The 13968-nt window shown below is 55.9% G+C and overlaps 1 protein-coding gene and 1 long non-coding RNA gene across 2 annotated transcripts in view; one reads left to right on the top strand and one right to left on the bottom strand.

Annotated features, from left to right (window-relative positions):
• Nucleotides 1–378: 378 nt before the first annotated feature.
• LOC138843562 (uncharacterized) lies at nt 379–4903 on the bottom strand. The gene is made up of 2 exons (XR_011378464.1): nt 4313–4903; nt 379–928 (listed from the first exon to the last, which is right to left on the bottom strand). It is a non-coding gene; the product is annotated as an uncharacterized lncRNA (long non-coding RNA).
• Nucleotides 3679–13968, top strand: part of IGFBP7 (insulin like growth factor binding protein 7) — a 65245-nt gene continuing 54955 nt past the window's right edge. Inside the window, exon 1 of the mRNA XM_051820240.2 lies at nt 3679–4212. Within this exon, the coding sequence (XP_051676200.1) occupies nt 3738–4212 (475 nt within the window). The 5' untranslated portion in view covers nt 3679–3737. The remainder of the gene's footprint in view (nt 4213–13968) is intronic.

Here is a 13968-nt window from a genome sequence, read left to right on the forward strand (position 1 = left end):
TCTAGGCCAGTGCCGTGGCTCAATAGGCTAATCCTCCGCCTTGTGGTGCCGGCACACCGCGTTCTAGTCCCGGTTGGGGTGCCGGATTCTGTCCCTGTTGCCCCTCTTCCAGGCCAGCTCTCTGCTATGGCCCGGGAGTGCAGTGGAGGATGGCCCAGGTGCTTGGGCCCTGCACCCCATGGGAGACCAGGAGAAGCACCTGGCTCCTGCCATCAGATCAGCGCGGTGCGCCGGCCACAGCGCACTGGCTGCAGTGGCCATTGGAGGGTGAACCAACGGCAAAGGAAGGCCTTTCTCTCTGTCTCTCTCTCTCACACTATCCACTCTGCCTGTCAAAAAAAAAATAGCACATCTAGAAACAGAGAAAAAGGATGGTACTCCTTGACCAAGTGGGATTTATTCCAGGAATGCAAGGCTGGTGCAACAGCCACCACTCCACTCGCGGCAGCCACCACTCCACTCGCAGCATCCACCGTATCCATGAAAATCAATGCATCTTTACCGATCATCTCAAAAGACACACGAAGACTTTTGACTCACTTCAACACCGCCTGGTGAGAAAAACCCTCGACACACCTGGAAGAGAAAGGCGGCGCCTCACCCTGGTGGGAACACCTGTGGAAACCCCACAGCTGCCATCACAATTGGGGGCCAGAGACTGAACGCTTTCCCTAGACAAGGACATCGGCTCTCGCCACCCAGGTTCAGCATCACACCGGAGGTTCAAACCAGGGCTGTGAGACAAGACAAAGCAACAAAAGGCAATCCGATCGAATAGGACGAAGTAAAAGTATCTCTGCCTTCAGAGGCGTAACCCTGCCTCCACATCCAGGCTCTTCATTGAATTAAGACGGTGACGCTGTCTTTCTCGGCAGGGGGGAACGGCCCAACTTCTCAGGGCAGGCTGCATGGCTTCCTGCTCCCTTTCCTGTGAATAAACACATCTGTCAAGGCCTCCACGCAGTCCAGGGGCTCCCTCCCATGGCGAGAACCCCGCTCACTCTGTTCCACCTGCTGAGCAGCGCTCTACTGTCCCCTGTCCTTGGGCCTCCCTTCTGGTTCTGACGCAGCCCTTGGTTACTACAACAAATTAAGTTTATTTTGGCTCTGTTCTGGAAGGTCACAATCCAAGACGGGTGAGCCCCGCGGGTTCAGCCTCTGCCAATGGCCTTCCTGCAGGTGCGGTCGTGCGGCCAGAGAAGCCTCTCTCCTTATAAAGCCCCCCTGCACTTAATCACTGGGGCTCCACCCTAACCACCTGAGCCACTCTCACCTCTTCCCATCTCTAAACACCGTAGCTGGATTAGTCACCATCCTCTTAGTGCTATTAACGTTGGACTTCCGGGCTAAAGTGGGGGACGCAAACATTCAAACCACAGCATGGGGTTGGGATCCAGCTGCTGGCGACAGCCCCCCCCCCACGCCACACACACACACACACACACACACACTCACACACTCTGTACAGCCTGGGGGCTTCCTCCAGCTGCAGGGAGAAGCACATTGCTCAGCTGTCTTCCCTTCCTGCTCCCCCACCCCCAACCCAGTGAAATCCCAACCAGCTGTCCTGACACGGCCGCCCACGAATACCAACTCTACCAGAATTCACGTCGCTGTGTCAACTGCTAAGAACCTACAATTAGGAAAGGGAGCCACAGCAGGCTGAATCCGTGCAGTGGACCTCAACCAGCAAACTACTACAGCGGGGCTAGGAAATGGTGTGCACACTCTGCTTGTTTCAACAGGGACTGTGTTCCGGGGCACATAACCAGCACCGTGGGGGAAAGGCAGCGGTGTGCTGGCACACTGCTCCAAAGACACTTCTTGTCATATATGATGATAAAAAAAAACAACTCACTTCTTCAGAACACACTAAAGAGCTCCTAAACCACTGTTCTTAATTTAAACACAGAACTTACTGTTTTTGTATTTAACTCATCTTGTGAAAATATTGGTTGAAAAATTAAAAGAGCATTTGAGGCCCCTCCAATTTTGTGCTGATTTAAGTTCCATAGGGGCCGGCCTTATGGTGTAATGGGTTAAGCCACCACCTGCAATGCTAGCCTCCCATATGGATGCTGGTTCAGATCCCAGCTGCTCCACCTCCGATCCAGCTCCCTGCTAATGCACCTGGGGAAGCAGTAAGAAATGGCCCAAGTGCTGGCACCACGGCTCACTAGGTTAATCCTCCGCCTACCGGCGCCGGCACACCGGGTTCTAGTCCCGGTTGGGGCGCCGGATTCTGTCCCGGTTGCCCCTCTTCCAGGCCAGCTCTCTGCTCTGGCCAGGGAGTGCAGTGGAGGATGGCCCAGGTGCTTGGGCCCTGCACCCCATGGGAGACCAGGAAAAGCACCTGGCTCCTGGCTCCTGCCATCGGATCAGCGCAGTGCGCCGGCTGCAGCGCGCCGGCCGCGGCGGCCATTGGAGGGTGAACCAACGGCAAAGGAAGACCTTTCTCTCTGTCTCTCTCTCTCACTATCCACTCTGCCTGTCAAAAAATAAAATAAATAAAAAAATTAAAAAAAAGAAAGAAATGGCCCAAGTGCTTGTGCCCCTGCAACCCTCATGGGAGACCTGCACGGAGTTCCTGGCTCCTGGCTTCAGCCTGGCCCACCTCTGGCAGTTGCAGCCATTTGGGGAGTGAACCAGCAAACGGAAGAGCATTCTCTGTCTCTCCCCCTCACTGTCTGTAACTCTACCTCTCAAATAAATAAAATCTTAAAGAAAAGCTACAATGTGATAGGCAGAATGGTGCAGATAAATCTTCAAAGACTGCACGAATTTCAACAAACCTTTTGCACCCAAACTCCCTTCGCCTGTAATTCCATTTTCCCCTGTGCCTTTTGAAGGAGCCTCATATAACACGAAAGCGCTACGTGTTCCATCAAAAACTGGGGGGAAAAAATCAGCGTCTGCAGAGGAAGGGGGCGTGAAGGGTCAGTATTGTTCCCTCGAAGTTGGGTTTGCACACAGACTGCGGTGAACTCAACCGTTTCTACCTAAAACCTCACGGGTGGAACCTGAGGCGCTTCGGGTACCTCCGGGGTACCTGTACTGAGCTGGGCTCCCTGGGACGGACGCCAGCAGCACCCCGCTCAGGGCATTCCAGTACCCGCACTTCCAACCCGACTTGGCCTGGGAAGGAACAATGGGGCAGAGCGCGGGGCGCAGAGGATAGACAGAGCCCCCCCCCCCCCCCGCGCGCCCCGCGCCAAGCAGTGACTGGCAGGGGACGCACCCTTTCAGCCTGGCGCCCAAGACCACATGGCGCCTATGGCCAACGGGAACACCAAATCCGCGGGTGGGAGTGCTCCCCCTTACCCCACAGCGGCCTGGTTCCTAAAAGAACTCCCCCAACCCACCCACACGCGGTCCCCAGGACGCAGGTGTAACAGGGCCTCGGAGAATCTAACAGGTTAAACGCCTGGTCGTCCCAAAGTCGTAGGGAGCACAAAGAGGGCAAGGGCCCAGAGGGCGGTGAGCTGGGCCCGGGGGTCTGCGCAGGAGCCTGGCAGGGCGGGGACCCCGAGCCGGTGCCAGCGCCTGCCCCGCCCCGCCCCGCCCGCAGCAGCGCGCGAGCCCCACAGGCCCGGGAGGGCGGCGCGGCCGGCTCTCACCGCCCCGGGGAGTGGTTCCCGCGGGCCGGCCGGGCGGGGCAGCGCGTTTAAGGCGCCGGCCGGCCCGCGCCGCCCCACTCGCGCGCCCCGCCGCAGCCGCCGCGGACATCGCGCCTCGCCATGGAGCGGCCGGCTCTGCGCGCCCTGCTCCTCGGCGCAGCCGGGCTGCTGCTCCTGCTCCTGCCCCTCTCCTCTTCCTCCTCTTCGGACGCCTGCGGGCCCTGCGAGCCGGCCGCCTGCCCGCCCCTGCCCCCGCGGGGCTGCCCGCTGGGCGAGACGCGCGACGAGTGCGGCTGCTGCCCGGTGTGCGCCCGCGGCGAGGGCGAGCCGTGCGGGGGCGGCGGCGGCGGCAGGGGGCACTGCGCGCCGGGCATGGAGTGCGTGAAGAGCCGCAAGAGGCGGAAGGGTAAAGCGGGGGCAGCAGCCGGCGGCCCGGCGGTGAGCGGCGTGTGCGTGTGCAAGAGCCGCTACCCGGTGTGCGGCAGCGACGGCACCACCTACCCCAGCGGCTGCCAGCTGCGCGCCGCCAGCCTGCGCGCCGAGAGCCGCGGGGAGAAGGCCATCAGCCAGGTCAGCAAGGGCACCTGCGAGCAAGGTGGGCACGCGCGGGGCCTCCGGCCGGCTGCTTCTTCTCCCTGGTGCTCTGCGTTCGGGCGGGCGGTGCGCGGGCCCGAGAGATGGAAGCCCGGACTTACCTCCTTGGGGAAGAGTAGGGCGAAGTTGGTGAAACCCGAGACGGGGCTTCCTGGGGGCGCTCGCTGGCTGGGTGTTGAGGGTTTCTACAATCGGATTTCCTATTTGTTAGTATTAAGGGAAAACTCGCTCGTTGCAAATGACCCATTCCCGAACGGCAACCTGGCTAGCTAGGCAAAAATAAGACGCGGACTTGGAAGAAGGCTGTTACGGCGTAGTTTGTCTTGGGAACTTTATGGCTGTTGTGTTTTTTCTTGCTTGTTCCTTTTGCGGCACTTGTCTCCAGGATGCACCGTGGAGCGGGGATGCCTCTGAGGGTGTTGGATGATTGATTTAATCCCCGACAAATCTGAGCTTGTCATAAATAGGAAAACAAGGAGAGTCCCGACTTCCAAAAAAGAAAACCAGCTTCGACTCTCATGCCTGAAATAACATTTTCCATCAGCAGTGGTTTCCAGGGAAAGGTCGAAATTCCCCGTTGGCAGCCCTTCGGCTGCTCCCAGCCAAGGTGGAAGAGGGGAGGGGGAGGCCGCTCTGAGAAGACAGAGCTGTTGCTTCTTTGCCTCATTTTCTAGATAATGATTCTTTCTTCAGAACTTTTCCCAGAAGGCCAGACCCTACGGGGTTGTGTGTCAGTTGTCTGAGAGTTCACCATTGAAAGCCTTAAATGGAGTAACTCACTGTTAACTGTTTGCAGTATCGTCGTCTTAAACTTAAAAAAAAAATAATCATGCTGCAAGTAATCTGAGCTTCTATCAAACAGCCATTCCTCCCTTTCGTCTCCCTTGTGGTTCAGTTCCATCGTGGGGCGAGAATCGCGCGCTCTAAGAATTCATTCCACATATGGCGATGTTGTTGGGGAAGTTACAAGCAGTTTTTCCCCACAGCCTGTCAGCATGAAGGGCAGACGCTGGCCTTACCAGAGTGAGAGGTTACCTTTGTGATTGTTCAGGTGGGCTTCTTCCTCGGGTAGCCCGCAGCACGTCTTATCCTTTTCCTCTCCTGCTATCCCTGTAAACGCACTGTACAGCGATAGAACAGCAAACACGGGCCCAGGCTCCCTGCTGACCGTGGCACGCCACTCCTCCCACCTCCCCAGGCTGCAAGCTCCTTGGGCGTGTGCACCTGCCTTTTCTTTCCGTTTGGGGAGGACATTAGGAGAAATAGCATCAAAAACTGGAAACCTTGACATAAATGCACCCTTCTTTTCCAACGTGGACTAAGAGGTATGGGGTTGTGTGCCCGCCACTCGTTCTAGGGGAATTCCAAGACAGCAGAAGCCAGTATGCGTCCAGCGGTGTGTGCTTTTCCACCCCAGAGACAGATGGGGAGAAGACTGGGTGCCCTAACCCTGGCTGTATCCGGACAGTGGTGGAAGCAGGCCGGACAGAATACCCTTTACTTCTGTGCCATTCTGCCCTGGGGCTTTGCGAAGATTGGGACAACACATTTTTCTGGTTTCCTCTGGCTGTTTCCCGGAAGAAGCTTGAGTTACCGTATTGAGAGGGAGGAGGCATTGGGAGTCTGGGTCAGCCTGCTTCTAGTTCTCTTGGTCTCAGCTATCGCACACTGAATGAGCAGCTAGCCGGTGTCAGCACTGTGCTTTGTGCCGTGCAGCCAGCGCACCAAGAATCAGGTCTTGCTGGTTTGTGCACTAGAGGCAGACACCCTGGAGTGAATCCCAATCCTCCCCTTCTTTGCTTTTAAAGCTCTTTTGTAAGATTTGTTCAGAAAGCAGAGTGACAGAGGGAAAGAGAGAGATCTGCTGTCCACTGACTTACTGCCCAAATGGCCAGGAACCCCATCCTGGCCTCCCACGTGGGTGGCAGGGCCCCAGACACTTGGACCGTCTTCTGCTGCTTTCCCAGGTGCATTAGCAGGGAGCTGGATTAGATGTGGAGCAGCCAGGGCTTGAACCCACATTCTGATGTGGGCTGCCGGCGTTACAAGCAGCGGCTTGGCCTGCTGTGCCCCAACACCGGCCCCAGCCCCTTCTTTCCTGGGGTCACGACTTTCTTTCTGGAGGGACATCTTGGTCTGCTTGCTGTCTGTATCTCTGGGAAGCAAGGCCAAGCCGTCCTCCCGACCATCGGTCTGCGAGATAATGAGCGAATCATCTCAGACCCTGCCACTATCCCTGAACTTTGTGCCAGTAGATCTGACGAGGTCCCTGAGCCACGGGAGCTGCAAGGGGGATTGGACCGTTGACGCAGATGAGATGGAGTGGGTACAGAGAAGCAAGGGCTCATCTGAACCTCACAGGTGGAGAACAGAGTGCTCCATTACTCCTGTTCTTGGCCCTGCTCTGTCTCCACGGCTCCTGAGAACTGAGTTCCTTGGTCGTCCCATTTTGGCCACTTTGATCCTGTTGGGTACCATCCTCTGTTCTCCCTCGGAATTCGTTTTCACTGATTCAGCCCCTTCTCTGTACCTTCGTGACCAAGTTCACGCCGCCAGCAGGCGCAGAGTCTTCACCGTATGCCGGCGTCCTGCCATTTTGACCACGTGCCTCCGGCCTCCTTGATGCTCCAGCTACAGGAGGTGTTTCCGTTCTCACTTCCACACTGGTTTCTTCCTGCCTCTGTGCCTGTGTAGACGCTGTGCCTTCGGCCTGGACCGCGTCCCCACCTCTGCACATGCCCGCCCTTTCTCCTCCCTTTGAACTCTGACCTGGCCACTTGCTCTGTGATGCACTCTGCCCCGTGATGATGTCCTTGGCCTTCAGCGCTCTGTGTGCACGTGAGCCGTGTCTGTTTGCAGGACGCACCATAGCACGGTTGCACCCAGGACTCCCTGGGTGTGAATCCTAACCGCTTGCAAACCATAGCCTTGAGCCCTTTCTGATCTCCGTGCCCATGGGTGGCCTGGCTTGTGAAATGCAGTTGTAACCACGCCCGTCCCACAGGGCTGCCCTTGAAGACTGTCCACAGGGAGCCCCTGATGAATATTAACATGCATAGTTTTTCATCATAGGAATTTTCCACAATCTTTTTTGAAGACCCCCCCCCCCACACGCATTTCAAAACTGTTTTACACCAAAATAAACTTATCTTTAAATTCCAGTTTCCACCAAATTTTTGAAGTACCCTTGTATGTCCGCAAGGCCTGTATCAGTGCCTGGTATGCTTGAGACACCAGTGGGATGAATGAATGAATGAATGAATGATGGGACCGCCGCTGCCCTCCTGTCAGGGTAAGTGGCTGGGAATAAGATGATGAGCCCCCTTCTCGTGCACTTTAGTTTGAGCTTCAGGCAGAAGCAGATACGTCCCTGTAATCCTGTGTGCTGTGATGAACAGCCACAGGGAACCGGGCTAGAGGTGGGGCGGGCAGAGCCGTGCCAAGCACCCACGCAAGGGTCCCAGCTAGGGGAGGGAGCGCGAGGCAGGGCAGGGGACAAGAACCAGTTTGGCTGTTCTAGACTAGACTGTGCTTCCTTCCAGACTCCAGGGTTGCTTTGTCCCTGGCCACTTTGTAAATATTTGTTGAGTAGACAAAGCAGTTCCCTCAAGGAAGTGCCTTCCCAGGGGATGCATGGGCGTGGACACTCCTGCCTATTGCGGTCTTTTCTTCTGCCTTCCTGAGCCTTCCTGAGCTCTGTGAGCTCTTGGGCTCCCCCCCCACCCCCGTCTTCCACTCTCCTGATGCTGATCCCAGGTGGGCACTTCCCCTAGCCCATCCCAAATTTCCACTCCCCTCACTGCCTAGGACACTGGAAACAGCTTCAGCCATCATTTAGATTCCAGAAACTCATTTTGTTGGGTGAGCTTGAAATATTTGTCCTTTGGGAAGCTCATCTTAGACTCACTTTATTTTCATCTTGTTAGCATGCTATTTAAATGCCTGTATTCTGTGATGGTCCCTCAGTGCACTTAGGGACTTCGTGGACAGTTGACACGAGGGTTCGGGAATTAAATGAAATCGTCCTATGGTCTGATTTATCTCGGGGGTGTATGAGTTGGTACAGGGCTGTGGTCACCAAGCAGGGTCACATCCTAACTGAGACGACGAGGAGGAGAAGAGTGAGTGTGGAGTCATCCGTACAGATGACAAGGGAGTGCATGTACAAGGGAGTGCTGTTCAGCCTGGAGCAAGGGGCTCCAGCCATTTGCGACAGCATAGGTGAGCCAGCAGGGCGTTAAGCCCAGAGAATTGAGCCAGGCACAGAAAGACGAATGCTGCATGCTCTCACTTATGGGTGGAATCGGGGAAAATCCCACTGGGGCTGGCGCTGGGTTAGGCCACTGATTGCAACACCTGCAGCCCATGTGAGAGTGGGGGTTTGAGTCCCGGCTGTTCTGCTTCTGATCCCGCTTCCTGCTAACGCGCCTATGAAAGCAGCAGAGCATGGCCCACGGGCTTGCGCCCTTGCCACCCACGTGGGAGACCGAGTTCCCGGCTCCCAGCTTTGGTCCCCGTCTAGCCCCAGCCATTGCAGGCATGTGTTGAAAGAACAGAACATTTCAGTGAGTTAACTCAAGTGAGCTGCTGTCCATCGTGGTGTGGCGATCAGTAGCCGTGTGCTGCTGAAGCTAGCTGGCAGAGTAGCTGTTCAGTGTTGCAGGAGACGCACCCCTTGTTAGCTGGACGCAGCCGTTCCGCGAGGTCCACATATGGAAAATGTCACGTGGTGCGCACGGTTTTTACTTGTCACATACGGGAGCCAAGCAGAGCGCTGTGAGCTGAAGCATGAGGCTGTGCCTCCTGGGGAGAGCTGGGTGGTGGTGACCATGCCCCCCCACCCCGAGCTGGGCCAGGGAGGGTGGTGGGGCAGGCAGGCCCCATTTCCCTCCAGGGAGCCAACGCGGGATTGGATCCAGGCTATGGGAAGCTGGCCCTTGGCACCCTCAGGAGTGCGGATTGCAACATGGTGGCCACAGTGAGAGCCTGGTCCCCGCCCGCGTGTCTCCAGCGCTTTGCCTCTGCCCATTGCAATGCTGTGTCTCCAGGGGCTGCTCCCGTCTCTGGCTCCCTCAGATCTGAAAGACAGAGGTCGCTTCTCCAAGGGTCTGCCCTGGCCCAATAGAAACGCTTGTAAAATTCTTCTCAGTTGCTTTTTTTGGGGTCAACGCTATGGCGTACCTGGTCAGGCCTGGCGCCAGCATCCCGTGTGGATGCGGGTTTGTGTCCCAGCTGCTCTACTTCTGATCCAGATCCCTACTAAATGCACCTTCAGAAAGCAGTGGAAGATGCTTTAAAAAAAAAAATTGCAGCCGGCGCCGCGGCTCACTAGGCTAATCCTCCACCTGCGGTGCTGGCACCCTGGGTTCTAGTCCCAGTCGGGGCACCAGATTCTGTCCCGGTCACTCCTCTTCCTGTCCAGCTCTCTGCTGTGGCCCGGGAGTGCAGTGGAGGATGGCCCAAGTCCTTGGGCCCTGCACCCCATGGGAGACCAGGAGAAGCACCTGGCTCCTGCCTTCAGATCAGTGTGGTGTGCCGGCTGCAGCGGCCATTGGGGGCTGAACCAACGGCAAAGGAAGACCTTTCTCTCTGTCTCTCTTTCTCACTGTCCACTCTGCCTGTCAAAAAAAAATTTTTGCTTTTTTGGAGCAGAGAAACTTCTAGAACAGTGAGTGAATCACAGGCTGCTTTCTTATAGCATTGCATACCTTTAATCGTGGCATTTTTTAAAAAGATTTATTTATTTATTTGAAAGAGTTACATAGAGGGAGGGGAGGGAAAGAGAAAGAGAGATAGAAAATTCTTCCATCTGCTGGTTCACTCCCCTAATGACTGCAGTGGCCCTGACTGGACCAAGCCAAAGCCAGGAGCCAGGAGCTTCTTCCAGGTCTCCCACGTGGGTGCAGGGGCCAAGCACCTGGGCCATCTTCCGCTGCTTTCCCAGGTACGTTAGGGAGCTGGGTCAGAAGTGGAGCAGCCAGGACTTGAACCGGCGCCCAGGTGGGATGCCAGTGTCGCAGGTGGTGGCCCTAGTCATGGCATTGTGGGAAAGACCTGAGGGACTGGAGCAGCTGTAGGAAAGAACTTGCCTGGAAGGAGAGGATTTCAGATGCCTTGGGAAGGAAGCCATCCCAAGCACAAGTTAGGGTTTCTGCAGAGTTAAGGAACCAGCGAGTGAAGGGGCGGGCCCCAGCCTACTGCCGTGCAGGGAGACAGAATTCAGACGCCTGGGGTTAAGTAGCCGCGGGCACACAGCCGTGGAGAACGTTCCAGTGCCCTCACGTGCTCACGGGCCAGTCAGGAGGAGGAGGGCGGGCTCTGTGACACCGCCGCCTCGCACACGGGGCAGCTCTGCGGTGGAGTGGTTCAGCTGAGCCCGCATTTCTGCACAGCCTGGAATACCCTTTGGCCTGCCCTGGAGCCACTGCAACCTAGAAGAAACTGCCTTATAAGGCTGTCTTCTGGAAAGTTCTCAGAACTCCCCCCCTCCCAGCCTTCCCGGCTCCTCCGTCTTCCGCCGTCGGATAGGATTCTCTGCTTTCTCTGCCTCAGGTCCCTGCACAGTGTCTGACCTCACAATAGGTGTTAACCGCGGGACAAGTAGCATCTTGTGTTTCTGACTGTGAAAAGGGAGACCCTGAGTTGTTGTCATGGGATCCCTAAGCCAGGGGCGGATGAGAGGGACAGAGTGGGCGCAGCAGAAGGCTTCGAAATGGAGGGAGACGGGTAAATTAACGCACCTGCTATTATTCTAGGCAATTTGAAAGGTTTCCCAGGAGTCCTGACCCTTTATGAGTGGGGAGGAGAGGGGAGGGCCAGAAATGACCAAAGGGAGTGTCCCCGTGGCCTGTCCTGGTGGGTTTTCCCCATCATTCAAGACCGCCTCCCTCTCCCCAGCAAGACCTCTGAGTAAGCAGGGAGATCGGAGAACAGAGAGAGAATGTTTCTCTCTTCACCCGCCACCCACAGTGCCAGCCCCAAGGTTAATTTCTAAGTTGATAATTTTGTCTGACCCATGCAAATGGCCCTTGGGGAAAAGAGGCTTCCCTATCCTCCCTCCTCCCATAACATCTACCTCCTGGGAACAAAGACTGCAACCACGTGCTGTGGTGAGTAATCATGATAATTGATGTCCACATACTTTGTGGTTCTTTACAGTTTACAGGTGGCTTCCGTAGCTGTCTCCTCATTTGCTACTCAACAGCCTGGGGTGACCGGCATTGTACCGCACAGGTTAAGCCACCACTTGCAATGCCAGCCTCCCATATCCGAGCACCAGTTCAAGTCCTACCTGCTCCACTTCCAGTCTGGCTCAGCCCTAGTGCAGCCGGGAAGCTTGGGCCCCAGACTCGGGTGAAGCTCCTGGCTCCTGGCTTCAGCCTGGCCCAACCCTGACTGTTATGGCCATTTGGGGAATGAAATAGCAGAGATATCTCTCTGTCTCTCCCTCTCTCTGCCTTCCAAATAAATAAAAGAAATCTAAAAAGAAAAGAAATAACTCAAGGCTGGCGCCGCGGCTCACTAGGCTAATCCTCCGCCTTGCAGCAGCACACCGGGTTCTAGTCCCGGTCGGGGCGCCGGATTCTGTCCCGGTTGCCCCTCTTCCAGGCCAGCTCTCTGCTATGGCCCGGGAGTGCAGTGAAGGATGGCCCAAGTCCTTGGGCCTTGCACCCGCATGGGAGACCAGGAGAAGCACCTGGCTCCTGCCTTCGGATCAGCACGGTGCGCCGGCCACAGCGCACTGGCTGCAGCGGCCATTGGAGGGTGAACCAAAGGCAAAGGAAGACCTTTCTCTCTGTCTCTCTCTCTCTCTCTCTCTCTCACTGTCCACTCTGCCTGTCAAAAAAAAAAAAAAAAGAAAAGAAAAGAAAAGAAAAAGAAAAAGAAAAAGAAAAGAAAAAAGAAATAACACAAAAGCTGAGAGAGGTGTTATCCCAGTTTCCGGGTAGAGATGCCGCCGGTCAGCCTGCCCCCTGCTGGCCAGCAGCTCCGGCTCTCAACATCTGTGAACACAGTCCAGGAGCTGGAGCCCTCTACGTTTTCCCTTCTATAAATCTGAAATTGCCCCCCCCAAAAAAAAAAAGTTTAAAATTTAAAACAGAAGATGAAGTAAAGAGTCAATCCCTTAGATATGAAAAACTTCAGAATCTCATCATGAAATTATTTCCCTTAGGTTTGCCTTCTGACGAGTCAACAAGGGGCCTGTTTATAAAATACACCCGTGTCTGCACAGGGCTAAAGGAGCTCTTTTGTCAGTTTGCCTCAAATCAGAGCTCTGTGCGATCACCAAGTTCATGTCAGAGTTTAATTGGCTTTGCGTGGTGCGTGCAGTGTGCCTTATCCTAAACATCACGTTACATTTAGGGAAAGAAGGTCTTTTTTTTTTTTTTTAAAGATTTATTTATTTATTTGAAAGTCAGAGTTAGAGATCTTCCACCTGCTGGTTTACTCCCCAGATGGCCGCAGTGCCCAGGCCAAAGCCAACAGCTTCACCCAGGTCTCCCACGTGGGTGCAGGGCCCAAGCACTTGGGCCATCCTTTTGCCGCTTTCCCAGGTGCATTAGCAGGGAGCTGGACGGGAAATGGAGCTCCAGGACTTGATATGGGATGCGGGCACTGCAAATGGCTGCTTAGCCCATTACACCAGAGTGCCAGCTCCGGTTTTGAGTGTCTAAAAAGGGGAGGAAAGAACCCTTCGGGCAGAGACGCGGCTGGCCGTGGCAGGGCCTCGTCCTCTCCCTGCGTGACAAGCGCCCCGAGGCACGTCATCCACGTCACCAACCATCAGCGGCGGAGTCAGGTGGTTGGAATGGGAAAGCTTCAGATCTGACATCTGCTCTGCTCTCTTCTGGCCTGACCGCAAGCCAGGAAGAAAACGCATCAGGAAATAGATCTCCTGGAGCATTTGCAAGGCTTTGAAGGCGACCACACAGAGAAGAGACTCAGAGCAGCTCCAGCCCGACCCTGCTCCGGCGGTTGGGGGGGTTGGGAGGGGGGCCTTCAGAACTTTCTGCTCGGGGAGCAGAGACCCCACAGAGCATTTCAGCAGCGGCTTCCAGGGGGTCCCTCGGGAAGCCCCGGAGCTTTGATGGAGAGAGATGCTTTAGAGGGAGCCGTGCAGCAAAGCCTCTTATTAGAGCTGTCAGCCCATCGGGGGGGGGGGGGGGAGGGGGCAGGCTGGGGCTGAGCCAGGGGCTGGAGAGACCCAGACCTGGGAGTCCCACCCTCCTCTGCTCAGGTGCGAGGGAGAAGCTGAGCCGGCCCGGTCCTGGCTTCCCTGCTGGCATTAATGCAATGCGTTTGGCTTCTCCACCCACTTCCCCCCTTCCCCAACCCTTTCTTAATTACGCAGCCTGGCTGCCAGCAAACTTATAAATGGTGAGGCCTGCTCAGTCCACTCCTCTGGCTCCATCCCCAGACTCCGGAGCCCCACCTGATGATCCCTCCTGAGACAGCAAGTGAGAGCTTGGCTGCCGCCTCTGAATGCAGCCCGCCCATTCCTCACCGCCCAGGAGAGAAGGCCGCCCCTTTTCTTGACGCTCCCTTGGGGTGCAGTTTTTGCCAATGTCTTTTTTTTTTAAACGATTCTTTCTTAGATCTCTTTCTCTTTTTATTATTATTATTATTTGACAGGCAGAGTGGACAGTGAGAGAGAGACAGAGAGAAAGGTCTTCCTTTGCCGTTGATTCACCCTCCAATGGCCACCACGGCTGGCGCACCGCGCTAATCCGATGGCAGGAGCCAGGTGCTTCTCCTG

Source organism: Oryctolagus cuniculus, chromosome 8, assembly GCF_964237555.1.
Source record: "Oryctolagus cuniculus chromosome 8, mOryCun1.1, whole genome shotgun sequence".
Lineage (NCBI taxonomy): Eukaryota > Metazoa > Chordata > Mammalia > Lagomorpha > Leporidae > Oryctolagus > Oryctolagus cuniculus.